Source organism: Furipterus horrens, unplaced genomic scaffold, assembly GCF_987537825.1.
Source record: "Furipterus horrens unplaced genomic scaffold, mFurHor1.1.pri manual_scaffold_7, whole genome shotgun sequence".
Classification (NCBI taxonomy): domain Eukaryota; kingdom Metazoa; phylum Chordata; class Mammalia; order Chiroptera; family Furipteridae; genus Furipterus; species Furipterus horrens.
Window position 1 is genome coordinate 10,043,406 of NW_028327177.1, and position 20,632 is coordinate 10,064,037.

The 20,632-nt window shown below is 48.3% G+C and overlaps 1 protein-coding gene across 6 annotated transcripts in view; it reads left to right on the forward strand.

Moving 5' to 3' along the window:
* The window catches only part of MTSS1 (MTSS I-BAR domain containing 1), a 138,841-nt gene that overhangs the window by 106,367 nt on the left and 11,842 nt on the right, over nt 1-20,632 (forward strand). For all 6 annotated transcript variants that reach the window (XM_090283383.1, XM_090283382.1, XM_090283381.1 and 3 more), the window contains exons 4-8: nt 3,347-3,431; nt 5,508-5,599; nt 7,173-7,247; nt 18,897-19,054; nt 20,266-20,373. In XM_090283383.1, the coding sequence (XP_090139509.1) occupies nt 3,347-3,431; nt 5,508-5,599; nt 7,173-7,247; nt 18,897-19,054; nt 20,266-20,373 (518 nt within the window). The remainder of the gene's footprint in view (nt 1-3,346; nt 3,432-5,507; nt 5,600-7,172; nt 7,248-18,896; nt 19,055-20,265; nt 20,374-20,632) is intronic.

The window sequence follows — 20,632 nt, forward strand, 5'->3', positions numbered from 1 at the left end:
TGGTCCCCCCTTTAGGTACAACCAGCCTGGTGATTTGCTCTTAAAATGATTATGTTGGTTCCTTCATTCAGCATTAGTGCTGGATACAGGGTGTACAGAAACAAGTAAAATCTTGTCCTCACTCACAAAGTGCTGAGTGTATCTCAGCCAGCCATTTGATTTCCACACACATTCTCACTGTCAAATCAGAGCTGTTTCAGATGTCTGCTCTGTCTTTACAGCTAAAGCCTGTTTCCTCTAAAGCTTTTCAAACCTGCTGATTTATTTTTTTAAGTTTTAGCAAGGGTCAGGAAGGACATAAGACATTGTTAAGCATATCCACAGGGAGAGCTATTTTTAGGATGCACCGAGTTGCTCGGATCAGCAATAACTCAAGGGATGGGCCCCAGGGGCCATGGAGGATGTGATCTGCCTGTCTCCTGCCCTCGTGCCCAGCTGGACAGAGACCCTGCTGTTCGGAAGTATTCTTTGGGGTTCTTTGTTTCCTCCTCTCTCAGAGTTCCCCAGGCTGCAGAGGCACAGTGGTGGAGCACACGCAGCATGTTTAGAAACTGCTTGCTCTCATACCGTAGTTCAGCTGTTTCTGCAAAGCCGTGGCCTTTCCTGGGGATGATAAATAACTGGTGACCATCTATGGAAAATAGCTGGGAAGGTAACAGAAATAACGGAGCAGAGAAATGGGATGAGGGAACTGAGCTTTGAGGTGATCCTTTCCAACCGCAGAATTCTGTCTTGAGCAGACTGAAGTTTGGGTGATCAGTAAAGCTACTGTCCATCACTTAGCTGTCAGTAGGAGCTTAGCAAGGCTTGGAGCGCGAACCCCCTGGTGCCATTTGGATAGTTCTGGGCTCAAGAACCGAAAGCTTGAGATGGGGCTGTAAAGTTCCAACACCCACAATAGTGTGTAGATACTTAAGTTTAGTGATGTGTTCTAGGCCCGGCTCCGCCCTGTCTCATCTCCCTTTGTCTGTAACAAGTGCTGGGTGCTGGGCAGTTAGGTGCACAGACTCTGGAGGCTCAGCCTGAGTCCGAATCCCACTTATTAGCCGTGTCACCTTGAACAAATTACAGAAGGCCCGTTTCCCGTCTATAAAATGAGACTGATGATAATGCTGCACAACTGTGTGGGAGAGCTGCGAGGATTAAACCAGTTCACGGGTGCAAAGGGCTTATCCCGGGCCCCCCCATGGCCTAGGCTCTGTACAAAGGACTCACCTCCAAAGACTCACCTTCCGTGACCTTAAACGTCGCTCTGTAGCATGTGGGTGACTGCACGGTGTTCCATCCATCGTGTGACGGTGCTGTAGGGTTTACTGAACCCACTCCCTCTGATGGGATTTTGTTTCTAGTTTTTACTGGTGTGGACAACATTTCAATGACTGGCCTCATAGGTAAGGGTTTGCGTTCATCCTTAATTATCTCCCACGTTCAATTTCTCGGCGCAGAGTTGCTGGGTCAAGGAGGAGATGTGTTTTTAAGGCTTTTCTTGATAGATCCTGCCAAATTTTCCTCCAGAAAAGGACTAGTTTACCAGCAGTTAATGAGTGTGCCAATTTCCTTGCATAGCCAGGTTATTAACTTTTAATCAAATGAAGGCCCCGGAAAAATAGGAGATATTTCCCTGGGGAGAAACTGTTCCTGTCTCGGCTTATGAACAATAAAAGCTTAGACCCGGAGGGAGCCCAGGGAGGCCGGCAGCCCGCGTGAAAGCAGCGCCCTCTGCTGGTCCCCCCGGGTGCAGAGGTGTGAGCCGCGGTAGGTGGAGGCGCGCTCAGGTGGCTCCCGGATGCCTGAGAGTGGCTACAGGTGCCAGAAGCGACAGGGCACCTGACTTCTAGCCATTGAAACAGCAGCCTCAGGTGACATTTAATTCTTGTTCAGGTTGATTTACAGCAGCGCTTCTCGACTTGGGGGTGCTTTTATTCCCCAAGGAACACATTTTGGGGTGTTCGCAACTGGGGGGGCGGGCTCCTACTGACTTCTTGTAGCTAGAGGCCAGGGGTTCTGCTAAACATCCTAGATGCACAGGACTGTCTTCAACAAAGAAACATCTGGCCCATACGTCAACAGTGTTAAGGTTGAGGAACCCTGTTTTAGAGAATTGCTTAGAAGGTTTCTCTTTTCAGATTAAGAAAATATAGACATATTAACACGTTGCGTACCAGGGTATTTAAATGCCTTTTAGAAATGATGAGAATTCTCGCCACCCGTACACAACATGTTAATATAGAACACCACTATTATTACTAGTATTTTTTTCAGCTCTGGAAACCTGTTAGTTTGGCAGAATAAAATGGAAAACAGTTGGGACATAAACAGCACGTCGACCTTTCTAGAAGGCAGAGGGGAACATATAACCCATAATAATGTCACGAGTACTATTAAGGGAGGGTATTTTTTTCCTGTTCATTTGACTTGGTTAAACCTGCCATAAATTCCTGCGGCTTTCCCTTGAAGGCCTCGTCTGTTAAAAATAGTGCTTTATTTGACATCTCCCCCCTGATTTCATGAGCCCCAGTGTTTTCATAACATTTATAATTAATTGTGCTTTCCAGTGTCGGCACAGAATTACCATCTGTAGTTATAATTTGCTCCTCCCTCCCCCACGCCCCAGTAAGTGCTGATTCAAGCATTGTTTCTGAGAGGGGGAAGGAAGAGGACTTCAGAAGTAATCTTAGAGAAGGGTGTGCCTGAAGGGAAAAGCATGACAGGAATTTCGGGGAAATCAGACGGTATTGCAGTTGCCTTCAACATTTGCTGAGTGTGAGGACAGACATCTTGCATTGGTGTAACCCAGCCCTGTAAAAATACCCTATTATTTCATTTTTGCCTGAGCTTTGCTATTCTCTGAAACACTTGTCTGCATCCTGAAACAGTGAGCTGGCGTGGCCTTATTAGCTGTTCTAAAGACAGCTAAGAGGGCTGTTTTGTCAGAAGAGGAGGAAAAAAACCTACAGCTGTCCCCTAAATATCAGATACTACTTTGGTCATCTTCCTTGGGAAGTATTTTTCAAACTGTAGGTTATTGATGTGTTAAGTGGGTTGTAAACTCAATTTCTGGGTCACAATCAGCATTTTAAAAAAACAGACTAGAAAATATTAGAGGGTATTGTGTGTGGTAAAGGTAACTTGTTTTGGTGATTTTATAAAAATCATCAAACATATTTACATGTGTGTGTTCGCGTGAGCGCACGTACGTGCACAGTAAGGAGTCTGCAAGGCAGTGGCTTAGGTTTTACAGCATGATGAAATCTGGCTTGTTTTTATAGTCCTTCCTTCTCTTTTCAATATTTCGATGATGCTGACTTGCCTCCCATCCTCAACGCTGCCGCTGTTGCTTTTGCAGGTGGCACCAGGGAGATCGGCTCCGCCCTCACCAGGATGTGCATGCGCCACAGAAGCATTGAAGCCAAGCTCAGGCAGTTTTCGAGGTGAGGAGCCCAGCACCCCCCGCCGTCACAGGCCATCGCTGATGTCAGGTTAAGGAGTGGTGATGTGTGGCTCAGCCTGCCGTAAGCAGCCCTGGTTTCCTGTAGCCCTGACACCTCCACAGTCCACCTCCCATTGCTCCCCACCCCCTGCTCATTCCCTGAGCGCATCTTTGTCGGGCCTCTGGGCTCTGAGGATATAGCGGACAACAAGACGGTCTACATCTCTGCCCCCGTGGAGCCTGCGCCCCCACTTTAGGACCTGCTCTGTGCTCCTACATGTCTCTCCTCGCCCCTGGGGCTCCCACCCCCTGCAGGAGTCTCTTGAAGAGGAGCTGTGGCACTGGAGACCGAGGCGTGCCCTGCTCTCCTGTGACCTGTGTGCTCCCTCCCGACCCGCTGCTGGGGGACAATGGGAGCTCGGAGCCCTGCACACTGCCAGCCCCTTGTCTGGGGGGAGAAACGGCAATGACTGGCAGGGAGATTTAGAGTCACCGGTGTTCAAATGAGAATGGCCATTTGTCTGAGCAGATAGCGTAATTCAGCAGTTCCGCACTGTTCTGCTTTGTGGGTAGCAAGCTGTGGGAGGGGCTGCTAACCTGAAATGCCTCTGACCCTCTTGCAGGGCCACCACGGGAGGTGACAGGACGTAGCAGGAAGCACCTAGGTTCTAGTCCTCGGCTGGCTGCTGGACCTCAGCCCTTATAAAATGAGGATAACGCTTTCTGAAGGGTTTTTGTAAACATTAATGAGATGTCCACATGTTTTACAGCAGAAAGCACGTGGTGTAGCAGGTGATGAAATCTAGCCTGTTTCCCTCCTTCTCACACCAGGACGGTGCTCCCCATATCACACAGTGCCCCCTCTCACATCCACCATCTTGGTTTATCCTCGGGCCAGGCCAGTGGCACTCACCCTGTTTTAGTGGCCACAGTTTATTGAGCAGCTACGATATGCCAGGGGTCCCCTTAGGTCTATGGACATAGTCTTGAACAAGACCACATACTATTTCCACAGAGCTTACACACTAGACACTAAGGAAACCTTATGTGATGTCAGCTGGGGGTAAGTGACACGAGATGAAATACATGGGGTCGGGGACGGGTGCCCACTGTTTGACACAGGGTGCTTCATCAGAGAGCAGCTCTGTTCAGAAGAAAGATTCAAGCAGAGACCTGGAAAAAGTAAGGGTGTGAGCCATGCTGATGGCTGGAGAAAGGTGTGGGAGTGGGGAACAGCAAGTTGACTCTGATCAGAAATTGGGGGAATCGTGCCAAGAACTTGGAGATTTTCAGGGGGCCCAGCATCAGAAAGCAGCCTGACAACGCCCTCTGAGTCATTCTCTCCAATGCAGTTCAAGCCATTTATGGGCATTTCCTCATTTTTCTGCAGTAGCTCTGTAACATAGGACTGGGCAGGTTCTCCCTTTGTAGAGGAAAAGCTTGGGTTGCATGACTCAACGTGGTTCCTCCATGTGGGGAGCCGCCTCTCCCATGGCTGCCCGTGGTCTGCTTGGGAGACAGCGCAAAACGAAGGGGAGTACCCGGAGCAGCCTTCACCCTCTGACCTAGGGGCTGGTGGTCCGGCTGCTCTTTCTCAAGGCTGCCCACAATCAGTCTGTCTTCATGACCTGGAATCTTGAATGCACATTAGAATCATGTGGGTCTTTTTAAAAAAATAGTAATGTAGGGGCCTCACCCTCAAAGTTTCCCTGAGCTTTGCGGGAAGGGCCAGGTAGCTTCACCTTTTTAAAGCTCTCCAGGTGCTCCTTTTGTTCAGCCAGAGGGAGACCCCACTGGTGTCAACACTGCTTGTTAACGAAGCATTGACTAAAGCGGGAACGAGAAGCGAGGTCACTTCAGTCGATCACGCTTACAGCTTCTTAACAGTCACTGAAAAGCATCCTGAAAATAAGGTTGTTAACAACACTGGGGATTTGGATGTGAACTTGGGCTTTGTATGCTGCCTTGTCTTGCTTCAGACAATCGTGATTTTTGTATGTTGTGACAGCCAAGTGTAAATCTTGACAACAGAAATGCATCAGTTTAATTTCTCCTTTTCTTTCTTTTTTGATGAAAGTGCTTTAATTGATTGTCTGATAAACCCACTGCAAGAACAGATGGAAGAATGGAAGAAAGTGGCCAACCAACTGGATAAAGACCACGCAAAAGGTACGCCATCAGCGCGTCCAAGAAAAGCTACAGGATGTGCCTGGTGCCTCTGCCTGGTTTACGGGTGTCCCCAAGGGAGCACTCCGTCCTGCTTCTCCTGTAGGCCTTTCAACGTTGGAGCGTAAGGAGTGGGAAGTGATCCTGTGGCAGGATTCAGTGCCGGTATCGGGCACGCCACGTCACACGGCCACTGCTGGCCTGACCTCTCGGTGGCATTCACTGTGATCAGCTGAATTAAAAGTGAATGTAATGCCAGCTTCGCTGCCCAAGAGTCATAGTTAAGGCATTGCAGCACATTCTGAAAACCAACCCTTTGATGATATAACCTAACCTGGGGTCTCCTGCCCAGAAATCACCGTGTCAGTACCTCATGTGCCAGGGGCTCTGGGGACAGAGTGGTCCAAACAGACACCGCCCCTGTTGATCTTCCCGGAGCCAGAGGGCGGGGGTGCTGGCGGTGTGGAAGGGGTGGGGCATGTTGCTCCAAGGATCCCACAACCTGTAGTAAGTTTTGGGGAAGGAAAGCACATGGGGAGCTCTGAGGGCAGAAACCTGGAAAGAAGTGTTGGCCAACAGGTGATTTTAAGAGCATTGAAATGGGAGCTCTGTGGGCTTAGGGCGGGGAAGGGAAACAATGGGAATAACTGTGAGGAAACTGGTTAAGTCAGCAAGTAATCGAATATGAGGGCAGCAGAGGAGAGATGTGCTGACTGTCATTTTATTTTATTTTATTTTTAATTTATTTTCAGAGAGAGGGGAAGAGAGGGAGAAAGGGAGAGAAACATCAATGTGCGAGAGATACATTGATTCGTTGCCTCTCGCATGGCCCCAACTGGGGACCTGGCCCACAACCCAGACATGTGCCCTGACTGGGAATCGAACCAGCGACCTTTTGGCTCGCAGGCCAGCACTCAGTGCACTGAGCCACACCGGCCAGGGTGGTGACCGTCATTTTAAATGTCCACATCTGGGTGATGGAGATATCAGCAACAGAAATGGGGATGGATGCCTGGGAGTGGGCGTGGACTAATGGGACAGAGGAGGTGGTTGGAGGGGCCGTGGGGGACATGGTCATGTGGGCTGTCCTCCTAGGGCTCTGCATGGTTTCGCCTTGGTATTCATGTGAAAGGGAGGTAGCTGGGTCTTTCCCCATTCCCCTCACCCCCCCGCCCTGTGGTCTCATTTCTCCTGCTGCTGTCTTGAGGTCCGCTTGCCTGAATCATGACATCTGGCTGGCGTCTTTCCACATGGGTCCCTTTTCAGGAGATATAGGCCTTAGGAAAGTAGAGAATATGGAAGATATTTCCTGATACTTGAGCTGAGAAATTGGGGTTTTGTCCTTTTTAGTAAAATATTCCCAAATGGCGTCTTTCCTTGAAGCTGGTCCGAGTGAAGACTGTCAGGAAAGACCGTGGTGCGGGATGTTGTTTGTCACGTTGACAACACTGCTGCTGGAAAATGTCCCGTTTATTACATATCAGCTTTTGTTTTCTGTGATGGAAGGAATGCTCGTTCCAAAAATATGTTCTGTAGAGAAAGATGGTAAATGATTCAATATTCTGCTTTCTCTTAGAGTATAAAAAAGCTCGTCAAGAGATAAAAAAGAAGTCCTCAGATACGTTGAAACTGCAGAAGAAAGCCAAAAAAGGTAACTACGAATTCTGAGGTTAATCGTGTTATTTTGGGGAAAACCACATGTGCTTGATTTGTCTTTGAAGCAGGAAGTGTTCAGTTCAGACCTTATGTGTGATGGCCCCGGAGAGCAGATAGGAGCAGATAGAATCCATCTGAGTTCACGTTCTCAGTACAGACTGTCTCTTAATTTGAGGCCCTTGCCAAGTTGCCCTTGGCTTGTTCCCTCCTCCCACCTTTGTCTCCAAGATTTGACAGTTTTCATGCCTATTATACATTATAATGAAACCTATAAATTTCCTGGAAGCCTTGGGATCATGCACAAAAGACTTCATGCAAATGTTCTATTGTAATTATTACAGAAATTATGTCATTTTCTCCATCTTTCACAGCCTATAATCTCCGAAACCCTTTATTAAGTCTTGTGAGAGTCATTGCTAATAGGGAGATTTTTCATGGCGCTCACGAGGCGGGGAGCTCCAGGAGGAGGAGCAGACCCGTGCAAGGGGCCCTCCTCCCACCTCCCTGCTTCTCGTCACCCACCCGCCAGCTCACTGTCAGATCCCTGACCCAGCTTCGCTCTTCCTGCGCGGACTGGGAGTTGGAGGAGGAGGAGCTAGCCACATCCACTTTGCAAGCATTTGTAACATTTCACCAAGACCTAAAATGCAGGGACTCTCTTGAAGTTGAGAAGGTGACTATTCTTGATACCCAGGTTTATCAGTTTGCTGCTTCACACCTGATAAAAGGTACTTTTTCCCATCAGGCTGCTCTGTGGGTAAGGCTTAGCATTTATTTGGGACAGTCATCTTTTGAGGTAGAAACCCCCCAAACCAATTTCCTTTTTCCTAAACAAGCAGGTGGTTTGTTTGTTTGTTTGTTTGTTTGTTTTAGTGGAATTGAAAGAAAATACACTGGGAGAGGTGGAATGGTTTGGTGGAAGAGAGGTGAAAACAAAGTGTTGATATTTCTAAAAAATGTCCTCCTAGTTCTTATAAAAACCCAAAGACCATTGGAAGATAAAGGCAGCAAAATTTTCACCCATGGCCAGACTTTTCGTTAGGATGGGCCCCAGTTATTTCTTTTAGATGTGTTTTCCTGGCCTTGGTGTTTGGCAAGTAATATGGGTTGTGGCTAGTACATTTTATTTAGCAAGTCTGGCGGTGAATGTTTGTAAATAGTACTGCCACCTAGTCCTCTGAGTCTGAGCTTTCACGGGAAGGACGGGCTGCTGAGAAGTTGGAGCTGCGCCCCCCCCCCCCGCCCCCCCCCAGCCAATGACTGCGTGGCAGCTTTGGGATAAGAGAGATTATAGCTTTAGAGGGAGGCTCCAGGAAAGACGTTTATGGCTTGGAAAAGGTTTGGGAGTCTGGTGAAAAAAAGGATGAGGTAAGAAAAAGTAGCTATTTTCCCTTTGTTCTTCCAGACTTCTCTTTTCAGGGGCCTTAAGTTCTTGGCTTCGGTGATAATCCTTTTATCTGAATTCTGCGTGGAGGCTGAAACAGTCCTCGCCTGTCACTCCGCGTTACTGATGTTGTCCAATGAGCGGAATTTGGACCTCCAGGGGAAGCCGGATAGGTCGATGGGGGTGCAGCACGAAGGGAAGTTTCTGGCGATTAGACTCGCCCAGCACTGGCTCAGGGTGCCCGGGGAGGATGTAGAGCTTCCCACCCAGGCGCTGGACAGGAAGATTCAGGATGCGTAGGGGTGCTGGGCTGCCGAGACTTGGGAATAACTGGCATTTAGTTGTGAGGGGTCCTGGGGCACGTGGGGTGAAGGTCAAGAGAATGGAGGCTGTCATCGGAAGCATCTGCCTTTTCGGTCCCAACCACGTATCTGGGGGTCTCAGGCTCCATAGCCTTTGCAGACCAGGTGGCCGTGATGGTGTGTTTACGTGTATAAGCCAAGTCAGTAGCTTGCAGTATTCTGGGTGGTTTTCTGGTTACTCCAGATAACATTTTTTTTATGTCTGTATAGAAAAATAACTTTTTTTTCCTAAAATATGTAAGGGCAATTTTGTTTTTGTTTTCGATTTTGTTTTTAAGCAAGTGTTCATATTTGTGTACTTGTGGGGTGAATGGAGCCTTCCAGAAGGGACCACCAGGGTCATCATCTGAGTGAATGTTTGAGACCGAGTGCTCTGGATGGCCCCAAAATGGACTAGAACTGCTGCAGGTTAAGGGTCGGGAGAAATCTGGTTATTTGAGACTTCCAGTTCATTTGGGTCTGGTTAGCTGAAGTGTCCATTTTTGCTAGAAGCTTCTCCATCTGTTCCATCTCCAAGTGGCAGCTTCCGGGGCTCTTGGCTTATAAAGTGTCGGTCGCTCCTCCGCAATGTGTGCCATCTATGAGGATGGACAAACACTCCGCTGCCTTCCTTTTTATCCCAGTGGAACCGCATCTGGATTATACAGCCAAAGAATCACTTCCCTTTTCAGGAGACTATCCAGCGGCTTTCTGCCATGCCTTTTTCAAAAACTGTGATCTCTGACCTAAAAATTCTTCCGATTCTCCCTTTTAGAATTCCAGATGTCTGGTACCTTTCGTCTGAGCGCTGCCCGGACACAGGCAGACACGTGGGGGATGTAACTTTTTGTGACTCATTCACCTTCATTCTCGCTCTGTAGATCCCACCTTTGGTCACACTCTTAATACTTGACTTTTTTTCCCCCCTGAAGTATAGAGAGTGGTCACTTTTAATGTATAGATATTTAAATATCATCAAAAATGCTTTCTATTTTTATTTTTTGTTTTTTGTTAGACTTGATGTCAACATCATTTTGAAGCAACTTGGCATATGCTCCAGCTGTGGGTGAATGGACCTGGTTTTGTGGAGGCAGGTTTACTGAACACCTACTAGGAATAAATACTAGGTAGGGAGTTGAGGGCTAGAGAGACCGTCTTTGCCCTCTGAGAAGCTTCAGGCTCGTTTCCAGGGTCAGGGGCACCGGGCAGAGCCAGCCGCGGACAGGTGAGGGGACAAGACAGGCAGCAGGCGGGTGGGCAGGGGTGTGGAGCAGCTGACCCAGCAGCCTCAGTCTCCAAATAGCGTCTCTTGAGCCATCTGTCTGGGGCTTGATGTCACCTGATGGCCTTTAGGGTCCTGCAATTGGCCATAACCTGTCCGAAGAAAGAAGAGGGGATTGGATGTGGGAAACATTTTATGTTGTTTCCCTGCTTCTGCCAATGTCCTGTTCAAAGTCAGCAGCCTTATTTCTCCTTCAACTCCCATGTTATAGTTAACTTAAATTAAAAAAAAAAAAAAAATTAAGATGAAGCCTCTGTTTCAATCTGTAACAACTAAAAATTTTATCAGGAACTTACTTTGAGAGACCTGGAACATTTTAATATGTGAACTCTTGAGCCTGACATTTAAATAGTTGAATCTATTGTTTTCCACTAGAGGCTGCAAAGTTAATATTATAAACCTACTAAACAGACTCTCAGAGTTCCAGGCTAGCATATTGTTTGCTTTCATACTAAAACTTTAAATTCTTTAGTTATTTTTTTCATTTCCACCCCCGCTTAAGCTTTGTATCTTTGGTTTTCCTAGTTACTCTTCAAGTTACGATAAGTTACATGTTAAAGGGTTTCTTGGTAAAGCGTCTAAATGGACTTCTTTCAAGAACGCATTCTTCATCCTTCTTTTAAAAATACCTTCCTGTATTGTCTAGGGGTGACGATTATTACTAAGTAGGGTGGTTTAGTTGAGAAGGAAAGACCATTAGCGAGTCAGGGAAGGGAGCATGGATGTGCAGCTCTTGGGAAATGTGGGCTAATCGCCCCACTGAAACGTTCCGTGGCTGCCGCGGACTGGGTGACACGTGACAGAAAGGTAAGACTGCTGCTCGAATCCCAGTTTGACTTTTATTATTTTCCTTTTTGTGTCAATTGTGTATCCTGCACTTTCTCACCGCGCGCCCCCGCCAGTGGAAGCTCTTGGTAAGTCTACCATATGAGTCTCTGGTGGCTGGTCACGGTGTGGTCCTCGCTGTGGGCTTTCCATGGTTGTCCAGACCTGTGTTAGTGGCCCCGGTTCTCCTGCCAGCTCAGAACAATCAACGGTGCCTACTTAACTTTCCACAACTTTTAAGAAAATTGGGTGTGTGTGTTTCGATCACTTTCTTTCTTTGATGTTTGGCGCTTTAACGGATTAGCACGATCCTCTGAGGGCCTTTGCATCATCATAACCCAGCATTTGACTCGTGGAAAGAAGAAATACAGCGTGATTTAAGCCCTCCTTTCCCCGGAGAGAAACATATTCATACATACATATATACCTAAGGCTATATATGTGTGTTTGTGCTTATATCCCAAATAAAACCTGCAGATCTATACTAAATAACTCCCCCTAAACAATTCCCAAATCAGATTTGGTTATATTAAGCTTGCAAAGTATCTTTTAACTTTTTGAAAAGAGCCATAGAGTTATTTTCAAAACCAAGAATTCATTTTAAAAAAATCAAAACCAAAGTATTTCTTATTTCAACAGAGTTTGTGAAATGGTTCACTTCAAAGGTATTGGATCTTGAAGTTCAATAATCAAAATGATTTTTCTGGACTGAATGTTGCACCTCATTCTGTGGGTGATTTTGCTACTAAATCTCAAGTTGCTTTTGGTGTCTTGTGGCTGTCCCCCTGTCTCAGAGAGGCCTGTCCGCGAGGTGTCCGTGTGGTTGACCTGCCTGGGTGTGCCCAAGTCTGTCTGACCATTCACACTGAGCAGCTCCAACGGGGCGTTTGAATTGGCTTCTGTCACTGACAATGAACACAAGCCACACAAGTCTCCCCTGACAGGTGGGGCCAGGGTGGCTGCTGCCGTGGGGACACAGCTCCGCCTCAGATTCCCCTCACGGTGACATCAAGCTAGTTGTTCCCCAACTTTGAAAATGACGATCCTTTCCAATCCTCATTGTGCTTATGACACAGTTTGAACAGTGTTTGTTGTACCTTTGGGAGGAAGGTAAGACAGCCACTAATTTTTGTTTATTGGGATAAAATTCATACAACGTAACACTCACCATTTTGAAGTGTATTTGCCGCTGTTTTTAGTACATTAACCATGTTGTGCAGCCATTACCGCCATCTAATCTCAGAGTATGTGTATCACGCCCCAAAGACACCCCCGCCTTTTAAGCAGTCTCACCCCATTCTCCCCTGTCCTTCCCTGTCCCCAGGCGGGTTGCTGAGGGCAGGTGGAAGATCAGGCTGTCGCTCCAGACTCCACACAGGTGCGAATGGCTTTTATCTCCCCCCAGTGCAGGGCTAGACAGAGGTGAGGAGGGACAGATTGTGGCTTTTCGATCACATTAAAGACTTGACTCCCAGGACTATGTGGAAGCCCTTGAAGATGTCTGGCTTCTAGAAAATTCTACTGTATTTGGATTAGATTGTGGCCTGGCTGGACACCTCCTTAGCAAGTGGCTTTTGTTTAGGCAGGAGATGACAGTGGCCAGAGCACAGGAATAGAGAGGTGAACAGGTTTAAGAGCTGATTAGGGGAAAAGTAAGTGAAAGACGGAGTTGAAGGGGCTGCAGCTTTCTGGGTCAGGATGGTAGAAGGTTTCTTTAACCTCAGTGAACTGAAGGTTCTCTGTTTGAGGCGCAGAGTGGTGAGCCCCAGGGCATCTGGCTGTTCTCTGTGCTGTCTGTCTTAGTCTTTGCTTTGCTAAACAGCTGGTTGCTCAGGACCAGCAAATCTTGATGATGAAATCCCTTCCTTTAGTGAAAAGGTTATGGGATCCTTCAAATTTCTGTACACAAAGAGGCCCTCGAACCGAATGCTCATTTTTTTAAAACCCCGCTGTGCCCTGTATACTCTCCCCTGCTGAGGCACCCAGTGTAAGAAGGACAACTTCAGGGATGCGGTGTGGCCGCTGATGGCACCTGACGCTTACACAGCGCTCACCACATGCCGGGCACTGCTACATGCTTCATGGGGGGAGTGCGTGTACATGTGAGCCAGGGACCGACTGTTCTTCCTGTCTCCCAGATGAGTGGAAACTGAGGCACAGCAGGTTGACAGAATAACAGAAACTGAGCTTGAACATTTTTAGGTCAAAAAGCCTCCACTCTGTTTCTTTTGATTTCTGTTTTTCACTTTGGGGAATCAATTAAGAACGGTTACAGGACATTAGAGTAGAAAGAGATGAATAGAGGGATAATGAGAGGTGCCTTTTGTTTGGAAAAAGGAGTTTTTCACTCCAAATCCTAATCTCTAGCCTCACTTTGCATGTCTATTTCTGTATTTATATCCTGTATTTCAGTATTTATACCCCATGTTTCACTGACTCCAGGACGCCACTCATTGTAAGATGCACCATTATTTTCTAAACCACAAAAAAAGAAAACCCTGCTGATTAAACTCTGATCGCCCACCTTTGATTGTAGGACATGTCTTGATTTGTGAAGTGCAGAAATGTGAAAAAGTGGGCCCGTTAGAGTGTCATACAGTGTTTGTATCGGGGGCAGCTGGGAGTCGTTTTGTGGGATTCCAACAGCTTCCTCACACGTCTGTCTCGGGAAAAGAAACAACTTCGGATGGTTTTCTGACAGCGACCTTGGCCCAGCGTGTCCTGGGTGTGCCCTCCGCTGGGAAGCCCTTAGCCCGAGAGTGGCGGCTGACGAGGTCCAGCTGCGGAACCCAGGTGTGGGCTGCAGGGGGCGGAGGCAGAGGCTGGGGGCGCCGGCTCACACTCATGGCACCTGACTGGCTTTGCAATTGGGCTGTCGCCAACGGACATAGAACATTTAGCTCCTGACAGCTTGTTCCCAGGGTTTATGTTTGCTCTAAGCACAAAGAGGGGCTTTTGGACAAGAAAGACCTACAGTCGGGGTCTGGTCGTGCCCATGGCTAGCCCGATGGCCCTGTGCAAAGCCACTTCCCCTCCCTCAGTCTCAGTTTCCCCCTCTGTCCAAAGTGGGCATTATTCCTGCCCTGAACGTTTATGTAAAGATTAACGGAAATAAAGTGTAAATGGTGGGAAGATATGGGATCTTCATGTCATTCCAGAAAGTTTTCTAAACTCTCTCTTACAAAACTCAATTAAAAAAAAAAAATCAAATCCTTTTCCTTTCAGGGAGCAACTTTGGCCCATGACATGGTGCCCATTAATACCCCAGGAATATTTTCTGTAAAAAAGAATAATTGTATGGTGTCTCCTGGGGCAGCAAAGGGCTCCTGGCTTCTGTTCCATGGAATTCTCCGGCATGAGTCCAACCGAGACCTGGAAACTGGCAAAGGAAAAGAAAATGCTCAAGACTAGATGACTTAGATTGTACAGAAAAGGTCACAAACAATTCTTTGCTTGGGAATTTTATCTGGAAAGCCCATTTAAGGCACCCCTCCCTTCGTTTGGCTGCGTGGCGTCCTGGAATTTGCTAGTTTTGTGGTGTGAGGCCATTTAAGGCCATGGTGGTAGGAGGCCAGGGAGCAAGCACAGATGAAGGGACTCTGACAGGGCCTCATCCATTTGCAGATACCTGCGTATCTGTGTCCCAGGCAGGTGTGCTGGGTGAGAAGGGACAATGCCGGGCAGAACCCTGCGTGGGGCCTCCAGTCAGTAGGGGAGACTGGCGTCACTCAGAGGAGTGGAGAAATAATGATGACATTAGTACTGGGCAGGGTCGTGAAGGATACGTATAGCGAACTTCTGAGCTCAAGGAACAGAATCTTAATCTCGTGGGAGAGTTCAAGGAGGGCTTGCCTGAAGGATGGAGACCTGCAGGAGGAACAGGCTAGGCGGGTGGGGAGGAGGGAGAGGGGGCCCAAAAGCTTGAGGCTGTGACTGGATAGGCTGGCCCCTGCATGCCTCGTGGGGCAGGCCCTGGGAAGGGCACTGGGCTATTCTGGAAAGAAGCAGGAGCTATTGACAAGAAGTGATAATGCTTGCATTTTGAAAGCAATTCGGGGCTGCTGACCTAAAGTCAATTTGGGTGACATATTAAGCGCCCTTACAGCTGTCCAAGTGAGAGACCAAGATGGCCCAGTGAGCGTGGCGATAGTGGTGGCGAAATGAGAGGACAGAGTAAAGTCACGTGGGAGCTGGGGTGGCCAGGACGTTGCAGACAGCAGGGAAAGGAACGGGCGTCTGTATGATACAACTTGGACATCGTGGGCCTAGAGAGATCGCTGCATCTGAAAGCCAGTGCATCCAACTGGAACATGAATAATTTCCTCCACATTTGTCATTTTTAAATAAATATAATTACATGTTGTGTCAGCGAATTTAAGAAATAAACATTGTGTTTTTTGGTTATGATATATCCTGAGTGGAAATGTACTCACTGTGACTACAATTATAGCAGTCTTTACAGATTATACTTATTTTAGAGTACCACAATTTGAAAGTCCTTTAATTATAACAGTACATATTTAAAATAAGTTTGCTATAATTATAGAATAATTTAAATTTATGCTTATGAGATTAGATTACTCTCAGTTCTAGTCACTTTGCTTTCCTATGTAAGTATACTTTTAAAAGCCAGTGCAGTTAATTACAGATAGACATGTGCCTTATAACTTGTGAAAGAAAGTAACGATACACATTTTTTCCAATTTTTTATAGTCTGATAATAAGAGAAATTGTTGCTATAATCAAAGCATATCCAAGCAGTTTCATCAAGCATTATGAATTTTAATCTTTCTCCCCCAACTCCCCTCCACCCTCCTCCACGAAGTTACAAGTGTTTAGACTTGGTCCGCAGCCCTTTGTGGGTGAGAACATCATGGACGAGCTTGAGAGACTTACGGAAGGCCTGAGATGGGCCGTGTTGGTCAGCAGGTTGCTCAAGAGCAGGGTCTGTGTCATGTACACACGCGGTGAATGTGGAGTGAGGTGCACAGGCCACAGCTGTAGGTGGTGACAACCCAGATTCTCTTCTTGGAGCTGTGTCTTTGGGACAGTGTGTGTCCTCAAGGGGGAGCCTCGGCTGTCCTAGCAAGCCCCTGGGGAGAGTGGAGAATGCTTGTCTAGGCTTCTAGTCCACTAAAAACACGTGAAACCTATGGTCTAGTGGCCAGATTCATGTGTGCGGATGGCTCCCCCTGCATCCTGGTGGCCAAGTGTGGGATGGCTCCTCCTATGTCCTGTGGCCAGGTGTGTGTGGAGATGGCTCCCCTGCGTCCTGGTGGCCAGGTGTGTGTGTATGGATGGCTCCCCAGCATCCTGGTGGCCAGGTGTGTGTATGGATGGCTCCCCTGCATCCTGATGGCCAGGTGTGTGTGGGGATGGCTCCCCTGCATCTTGGTGGCCAGGTATGTGTGGGGTTGGCTCCCCTGCATCCTGGTGGCCGGTGTGTGGGGGGATGGCTCCCCTGCATCCTGGTGGCCAGGTGTGTGTATGGATGGCTCCCCTGCATCCATCCTGGTGGCCAGGTGTGTGTGGGGATGGCTCCCCTGCATCCTGGTGACCAGGTGTGTGTATGGATGGCTCCCCTGCATCCTGGTGGCCAGGTGTGTGTGGGGATGGCTCCCCTGCATCCTGATGGCCAGGTGTGTGTGGGGATGGCTCCCCTGCATCCTGATGGCCAGGTGTGTGTGGGGATGGCTCCCCCGTGTCCTGGTGGCCAGGTGTGTGTGTGGATGGCTCCCCGACATCCCAGTGGGAGAAACTGAAGCAATGGTGGTAATGCTGCAAGAACTGATGAAATTATCCTGTGGGGTTATAAATGGAGGAATGGGTGAGTGAGTAACCTTGAAAATAGGTGGAAACTTCTCAAACAGCCGACTCTTACATGATGTCATTGTTGGGTAGACGCCCTCCGTGGGATTCAGTACTGCACATTGTCGTTCCCACCCTACGTGGGTGCTCGCCTGACAAGTGAGAGTCACACACACACAGCGTTTGCTGTACTCTACAGGGTGACTTCTGACAGCATGTGAATTTCCCTCTGTGTGCTAACTCAGAACTTAATCGCTGCCTCACAAGTGACTTTCTTGATAAAATCCAACGGCCTCTTCTGTTGGGACGTTCTTGAAGCCTAACCTCTTGCTCCAGATCGAGCCTTCTCATCTGCTTAGGAGAGAAAAATACAGACCGTTTTCCTCCACTCAAGGCCATTTTCCTGGACCCTTTCCTTTAATTCAAGCCAAATGATGCATTGCATTCAAAGTTCTCTGTGTCATTCTTAAGAGGGTACGTGGTGACTGGTCAGGAGTCTCCCTAGGAGGCTAGTGGCATTTATTCCTGGGCTTAAACTGGTGGGACAAGGACATTGAATCCAGTGACAGAGGGGTCAGGCTGTGTGGGCTCTGCCTGTTCCCTGAATGACCGTGGACAAGTCCCTCCCCTTCTCTAGGCCTCGGCCTCCACTGAAACGCTAGCAGGTGCACTCAGAGAACCCATAAGGCCACCTCCATCTCTAACATTCTGTGTTTAAAGTGAGTAAGCATTTATTGAGCACTTATATGCACACATGGCCTTGGACTAAGGGCTGGGAGAGTCCAAGAGAAGTTTTTTATTGCACTTATTGGGGTGACACTGGTTCATAAAATTACATAGGTCTCCGGTGTACATTTCTATAACACATCATCTGTAGAGCGTATTGTGTGCTCACCACCCAGAGTCAAGTCTCGTCTCCTTCTGTCACCAAGAAGAAGTTTAGAAAGCCTCTCTCTGGTTTGAAAGATAGGTGAAGCCCCTGCAGGGGGGCCAGTGTGGAAGGGCATGAGCTGGTCTCCCAGGCGGTCACCCTCTTGTCCCACCTACAGATCGGATTTACAGTAGCCCCCCCACCCCCAACACAGGGCTTGTTTGTCCACGTTTGCCTTCTAGAGCAGCAAACCTTTTCTCTAAAGGATCAGATTGTAAAGTCTTTGTCACAGAGATTCTACCCTGTAATTGTTGCAAGAGTGGACATAGTCAGTATGTAAATGATGGGGCGTGGCTGTGTTCTGATAAAACTTTATTTATAGGCAGTTGGCTGACCAAGCTCTAGAATTGTTTAAAAGGTTAATACCCTGACTTAACCTCTATAAATGGTTACCTCTCTTCTGGGGTCTGTGGACCCGGCTGGACATGGGCCCTGCTCAGCAGTGACACCACCTTCTGGTGTTCACCAGCAGAGACCTGACTGTAGGTCTTTTTATTACTGGGCTTGTTTGTCAGGAAGGGCATTCGGGACTGTCCACTGGGGAGTTCAGCTACCTGCCAGGGAGTCCCAGGGGCCCCCAAGCCAGGAGAGCTGATGCTTGCCACCTTTGCCTTCAGGAGGAGAAACTTCTGTGCAAACAGAGGCTCTTTGATTGAGGTGGACCCAACAAAACCAGCCTGTGCCCATTTTTGGAAACATTCACAGGCCCTCACCTGTTCATCCCTTAGCCTCTTCAGAATGTTTGAGACAAGAATACTGTCTCGCTGCCATGTCCCAAGGTTTTGTTGGCAGAAGGCTCTGTGGGTTGCCCAAGGCAAGAAGGCAAGTCAGGAGGGGTCACCCGGGAAATCTGCCGTGCCAGGAATTAGAGAGTGTGCCCGTCCAGCATCGCAAATTGGAAATGGCTAGTCCTAGAAAAACAGCCCCCTTACATTCTTTCTGGCTATTACTAAATAACTTTTCTGTGTCTTGGAAAATTGTGGTTTCCACTCCAGCACCCACGGGAAGAAGGGCCATTATCCTAGGAGCTGGTATTTCAGCAAGGCACGCTTGGGGCTTTGTTTTGTTTGCAGGGAGAGGTGACATCCAGCCTCAGTTGGACAGCGCTCTCCAAGATGTCAACGATAAATATCTCCTGTTGGAAGAAACAGAAAAGCAGGCAGTCCGGAAGGCTTTGATTGAGGAACGCGGCCGCTTCTGCACCTTCATCTCTATGCTGCGGCCTGTGATTGTAAGTTAGTGGAAAGTTCCAGAAGGCCTAACTGCCAGTTGGGAGGAGATTCTCCTTCTTTTTTCACCCATCATCGAGTCATTGGGTATCAGAAATCATGATAGGAGTTGTGATTTATTAATCACTTCTAGACACCAGTACTTCTCTGCAAGTTGCTGCTGGCCGCATGGCCCATTGCTTGTTCCGTTCTTAGCACCAGGTCTAATTGCTTTTTCTCCCCAAGCTAAGAAGGCCTAGCAGAGTGATTCTCAAAGTGGGATTCCCAATCCAGCAGCATCACCTGGGAACTGATTAGGAATGCACATTCTCGGGCCCAACTCAAACCTACTGAACCCCAAACACTGGAGGTTGGGGCCCAGTCACCTATGTTTTAAACAAGTCCCCCAGGTGATTTTTGTGACCCACCAGCCAAGCTGAATATCGAGGAGTGACCAAGAGGTTAATATGGGAAGAGCCTCAATGGATCAAATGGGCTTAGTTTTCAAGTAAATCGTTTGCAAACCATAACCGAGAACTTCTGCTGGAGGTGTTCTTGTTCTTAAAGCCAATAAGAAGATGCCAGCCTACCTCCTTGCGCCCTAGCAAAGTGCCCAAATGTGAGTTGTTCCCGTGAGCATAGACCTTCCCAGGGACCATCTTGTCTAGGCCCACAGCCTTGCCGTGGCCCTTTGGGAAAATGAGTGGCTGTTTCTGCCATGGTCCACGTTCTTGCATCATCACCATTGACTGAGTCTGTAGTAGAAATGAGAAAGGAGGAGCACAGGTCACCTCTGTTGAACACACATGTGCTGTCACAGCGATCTATGAGCTCTAGACCCAAATATCTATCTGCAACTTGTGTCACCGTTGAAGCTGAGTGACTTCACAGGAGACCCTCATGCCGTGGAGGGGCCAGGCTGCAGGGTCTGGGAGGGAAGACACTGGCAGCCCTCCAAGCCGGCCTGCAAGCCCCAGACACGGCCCGGAGGCACTGGGGCGTGCTTCGGCTTGGCTTCACCGCCATGTGCAGCACACAGGCCACTCTGGTCATAGCAGGGCCCTTCTTCCTTCCCATCTCCCCAAAGAATGGGCTGGTAGTGCCTTCAGCCCCAGGGGGACCCTTTTCTGAAAAGTCCAAAGGGTTAGACTGTGACCCTAATAAAAACAGTGGGACTAGGACGATGAAGCGGATTGCTCATGAAGCTAACATGTTGGGAATTGCTGTCCTTCAGGAAGAAGAAATCTCCATGCTGGGGGAAATAACTCACCTTCAGACCATATCGGAAGACCTGAAAAGCCTGACCATGGACCCTCACAAGCTGCCCTCCTCCAGTGAACAGGTAGGAGGGCTGGTTAAGAACTCGGGAGAGCAAACCAAAGGGATGAGGCACAAAGTCCTGCTCCTTGAGGCGCTGTCCCATTGAAAATCATACTCACATTTCACGTGGTGGTGTACAGTGACCTGCCCGGGAACCTAGACCTCCGCAGCTAACCTTCACAGGGAGGTCTGGGGAAAGTCACTGAGCCGGGGTCACCTAGCTCCTTAGTGGCAGCACTGAGGTTTGAACCAAGCCATGGTGGTCATCAAGCCCCTAGAAA